Source organism: Branchiostoma belcheri, unplaced genomic scaffold, assembly GCF_001625305.1.
Source record: "Branchiostoma belcheri isolate BF01 breed outbred unplaced genomic scaffold, Haploidv18h27 scaffold128, whole genome shotgun sequence".
Taxonomy (NCBI): Eukaryota; Metazoa; Chordata; class Leptocardii; order Amphioxiformes; family Branchiostomatidae; genus Branchiostoma; species Branchiostoma belcheri.
In genome coordinates this window covers 11,211-16,015 of record NW_017802691.1, presented here as the reverse complement: position 1 = coordinate 16,015, position 4,805 = coordinate 11,211, and the positions used below count along the sequence as shown (strand labels likewise).

General features: G+C 41.9%; 1 protein-coding gene across 1 annotated transcript; it reads left to right on the top strand.

Moving 5' to 3' along the window:
- The first annotated feature begins 648 nt into the window (after window positions 1–648).
- On the top strand, window positions 649–2,082 carry LOC109463540 (zinc finger BED domain-containing protein 4-like). Its single transcript, XM_019760382.1, has one exon. It carries the CDS (start codon window positions 649–651, stop codon window positions 2,080–2,082), a length of 1,434 nt encoding a protein of 477 aa, XP_019615941.1.
- Window positions 2,083–4,805: the final 2,723 nt, after the last annotated feature.

Below are 4,805 nucleotides of genomic sequence, written 5' to 3'. Positions count from 1 at the left end.
CAGACGCTCTTTCATGCTTTGGAGTGGGGAGGGGGTTCGTTTGTCACGAACTCACTGACACTGTAGACTAGATAATTGTATAAGGACTTGAAGAAGCAGAGTTTTCTTTCCCCCGAAGAAAGAATGGTGTTTACAAAAATCTCGGTAACATTGCCTGTCTTTGCCAAAAAAATGGTGTAATATAATAGAAGAAATCTGATTCTATGTTTTTTTTTCCTTCAGCCGAAGACAATGCGTCCACACCGTCCAGTCACTCCAGTGACTCCTGTCACTCCAGTGAGTCCAGTCTGTCTACTAGTAGTCGCTCCAGTGAGACTCCACCCCCCCTTCCATGCATGGAGTCTACTTCAAGTACTGTGGGGGCTAGTCCAGACTCCACACACTCCACATGCTGTTGCCAGTACGTCAGGCAGTTCAACTTCAGCCAGTGCCGTGACAAGGATAACACCTTTCACTTTGGCCAAACAGGCCAAAATGCCTGAAGAAAGAAAACACCGCATCACAATGAGAGCATGTCATTATCTAGTCAAGTCCTTAAGGCCGTATTCAACAGTACAAGATCCATATTTCAAGGCACTAGTTCAGGAACTAAACCCGGCCTACAAACTTCCAAGCCGAGATGACGTTGCAGAGAGGATAATCCCTAGCATGTATGATGTCGCACTGAAGGCCCTGAAGTCAGATCTGAGTGATGTGGAGTGTGCTGCACTGACAGGTGATGGATGGACATCGAGGGCCACAGACCACTTTCTCACCATCACTGTCCATTATATCAAGGACTGGCAACTGAATGTGAAAGTATTACAGACCCTGAAAGCAGATGTTGCACAAACAGGAGAAAACATCGGCATAGAAATAGAAGACTGCCTGAAGGAGTTTGGGTTGACTGACAAGGTAGAAGTCATGACTACTGACAATGCCAAGTCTATGGTAAATGCCACGCAAAAGGCTGGGGTCCGTCTGTCCATGGGGTGCTTTGCCCACACCTTGAATTTATCGACACAGAAGGTGATGGCTGTGGAATCTGTCTCTGCCATGATAAGCATGATTAGGCCGGCCATCACATATTTCAGGAGTTCCTATATGGGCAAAATCGTGCTGAAAGAAAAACAAACAGCTCTTCATCTCCCCGAACACCGGCTACTCCTCGACTGCAAGACGAGATGGAATAGTACGTATCTCATGCTGGAGCGATTCCAGACGCAGTACCCTGCCATTGTTGCTGCTTCCATGGATGAAAGACTGAAAAACAAGGAGGGATTCAAGAAGCTGCAAAAATGCGACAGTGACACTGTGGAAAAGATCCAGACCTTCCTTCGTGTGATGAAGATTCCCTACCTAATCACGGTGGCCATGTCAGCAGAAAAACGCCCCACCTGTGGTCAAGTTCTCCCCATGATGGACAAACTGAGAAAGCATCTCAGTCCAGACGAAGAAGCTGACGATGCGTTCGCCTGTGACATCAAAGCTGTCATCCTAAGTGACCTGGAAACACGCTACCAGGATACAGACAGAGTGGAGTTCCTAGAAGAAGCCTCTGCCATGGATCCTAGATTCAAGGGAATGGCCACAGATGAAGTCTGGGAAAGAGTGGTTACTGCCATTGACTCTAGACAAGAGGTCCACGTCAAAAAGGAGCCCAATGACGTCACATTCACACCCACAGCCACGGCTGCCAGTGCTGCCACGCAGTTGGAAACGAAGACACAGAACGAGGAAGTCCCTGCGAAGCTGGCAAAGCTATCTGCTATGGAAGAGATCTTCGTGGATGACGATGATGATGTAGAGGTCCTTCACGTGGAACCACCTTTACCAGTCAGAGTTAGGGCACAGCAGGAAGTACACACTTATAAAAACCTTCCCAAACTCCGCTCCACCGATGACATTGTGGCCTTCTGGAAGGAAAGAAGCCTGAGCCTTCCACTGTTGAGTGGCCTGGCCAAGCGTTACCTGGTTGTACCTGGAACGAGTGTTCCTAGTGAGCGGGTATTTAGCACAGCTGGAGACTTAGTCTCCGCTGAAAGAGCCTGCTTAGATCCGGACAATGTTAATGTCCTACTTTTTCTGAACAAGAACACTTAAGTTACTGATAGAAGTTAGACCACTTTGTGACCTTCTACTAGGCTCCTACTCCATTTACGTAACATACATTTTGTTATATCTAGTTTTTGTCAGTAAGTGAGTCTGTGAGTCTGACTCTGAGATTAAGTGACTGAGAGATATACTGTAGTCTCCGCTGACAGAATGTAAATGTCCTAGACAGTCCTACTGTTTCTGAACAAGAACACTTAAGTTACTGATAGAAGTTAGACCACTTTGTGGCCTTCTACTAGGCTCCTACTCCATTTACGTAACATACATTTTGTTATATCTAGTTTTTGTCAGTAAGTGAGTCTGTGAGTCTGACTCTGAGATTAAGTGACTGAGAAGTGAGATAGGAAACATAGTTTAACTTAGTTATGTTTGATGTTTTCTGAATAAAGATACTGACAAGTTGTCAAGTTCAATGTCAACACTTTATTATTGTTTCTGTGTCATGATTGAAAAAGTGAAGAACACGTGTTAATTTGTCAAATTGTTCAGGTACAGGTACAGGTCCGGACCTGTACCTAAACCTCTGTACCGGTACCTGTACCTGTACCTGATGTTACGTTTAGGTACGCAGCCCTAGTGGGAGGCGATCTAAATGCGCGAGTAGGAACCCTAAACGACTATATAATAGATGATTCTCCTTTAGACACACAAACGCTGCCCATTGACTATAATTTTGATCACCCCCTCCCCAGGGCTAGCATGGATGATGGTCAAAGTTCCGCATTTGGAAAAAATCTAATAGATCTTTGTATTAACAGTAAACTTAGAATATTAAACGGTAGAACACCCGGCGACCTCCTTGGGAAGCCAACATGCTACCAACCTAAGGGTTGTAGCGTTGTTGATTATGTTTTAGCAAGTGAAACCATCCTACTCCGTAAAACAACGTTCTTTCATGTTCACACGTTATCGCCATTTTCCGACCACTGCAAACTTTCTTTATTGCTAGAGAACAACCCCAACTTACCTAAACAAAGTGAATCTAAATTACCAACACGGCCTTTTCATAAATTTATCTGGAATACAGACTCAAAAGAAAAGTTTGTCAATATAATCAATTCAACATTGTTCTCATCAAAAATTAACAAATTTATGCATAATAATTACCAGTCGACACCAGAATCTTTAGACACTGCGTTACAGGACTTTATAACCCTGCTGCAGGAGGCCGGAAGAAATTCTTTGTCCTTGCGCATAACAAAAAAACGAAAACAGCAGTGCAAGAAACAAAAGAGTAGAAAAAGACCAATCATGCGCATCGGCCAGACAAGAACTAAAAAACTTAGGTAGACTACTCTCGAAAGACCCTCGCAATCCTTCCCTCAGAGGTTCCTATTTCAATAAGAAAAAAATGTACACAAGACTTATACGCAAAACCAAAAAAGACTTCAAAAATAATATTCTAAAACAACTCAACTCTTACTCTGACAACAACCCTTCATCATTTTGGTCACTTCTAAAAGACTTCAAATCCAACAGCACTAGTAATATAAATACACAAGAACTAATCTCTGATGAAAAACTCAATTCACACTTCAAAAACCTTTATGGTAAAGAATCCACCCCCGGCCCCAACGTTTCAATATCACCCAGCAGCTTCGAAATGGAAATAAAAACAAATTATTAAAGTTAGAGAACGATTTAAAAGAAAACCCCCTCGACAACCCAATTCTTAGTAATGAGATCATTAAAGCAATTTCTAGCCTTAAAAATGGAAAAGCCTCAGGTAGCGATCTAATTCTTAACGAGATGTTAAAGTGCTCTCCTCACACTCTTATCAAGCCCCTCACCAAACTATTTAATCTTTTTCTTTCCTCTGGATATTTCCCCCAGAACTGGTGCACTAGTCATATTGTTGCCCTTCATAAGGGCGGACCAAAAGATGACCCTAGTAATTACAGGGGTATTTCGGTCACCAGCTGCCTAGCAAAACTATTCACATCAATTTTAAATACACGCCTAACAACTTTTTTAGATGATAATAAACTAATCTCCCCCAACCAGGCCGGCTTCAGAAAACATTTCAGTACAAATGATAATCTCTTTGTTTTAGACTCGCTAATTACAAAATATTTCCATAACAACAAACGCCTTTACTCATGTTTCATAGATTTTAGAAAGGCATTTGACACTGTCTGGAGAGAAGGTCTCCGTTTCAAATTACTAAATTCGGGAATAGGGGGGAATTTCTATAAATTAATCAAATGCTTATATTGTAAACCAGAAACTTGCGTCAAAACAAAATCTGGCCTTACACCGCCATTTGTGACAGACAAAGGTGTCCGACAGGGGTGTAACTTGAGCCCCACCCTTTTTAATTTATTTATTAATGACTTAGTGAAAGAGTTAGATAATTCAGAATGTATGCCACCTTCTTTATATAATCTATATGTCTCTTGTTTATTGTATGCCGATGATGTTGTAATACTTTCAGAATCAGACAAAGGTCTACAATCGGCCATAGATAGATTAAGTAACTTCTGCGACAAATGGAAACTCCAAGTAAATTTGAAAAAAACTAAAGTTGTTATTTTTAACAAAGCAGGTCGTTCATTTCCAAAGCAAAAGTTCTACTTTGAAAACAATACAATAGGCAACGTTACCTCCTACTGCTATTTAGGCCTAACCCTTACATCATCAGGTAGCTTCACCCTAACTAAAAAGCAGCTATCACTGAAGGCACGCAAAGCCATTTATAGTTTCAAATCTAT

Bases quoted from the DNA above. Each gene is read 5' to 3' on its own strand.
- LOC109463540 (XM_019760382.1), top strand. From the start codon at position 649: ATGTATGATGTCGCACTGAAGGCCCTGAAGTCAGATCTGAGTGATGTG.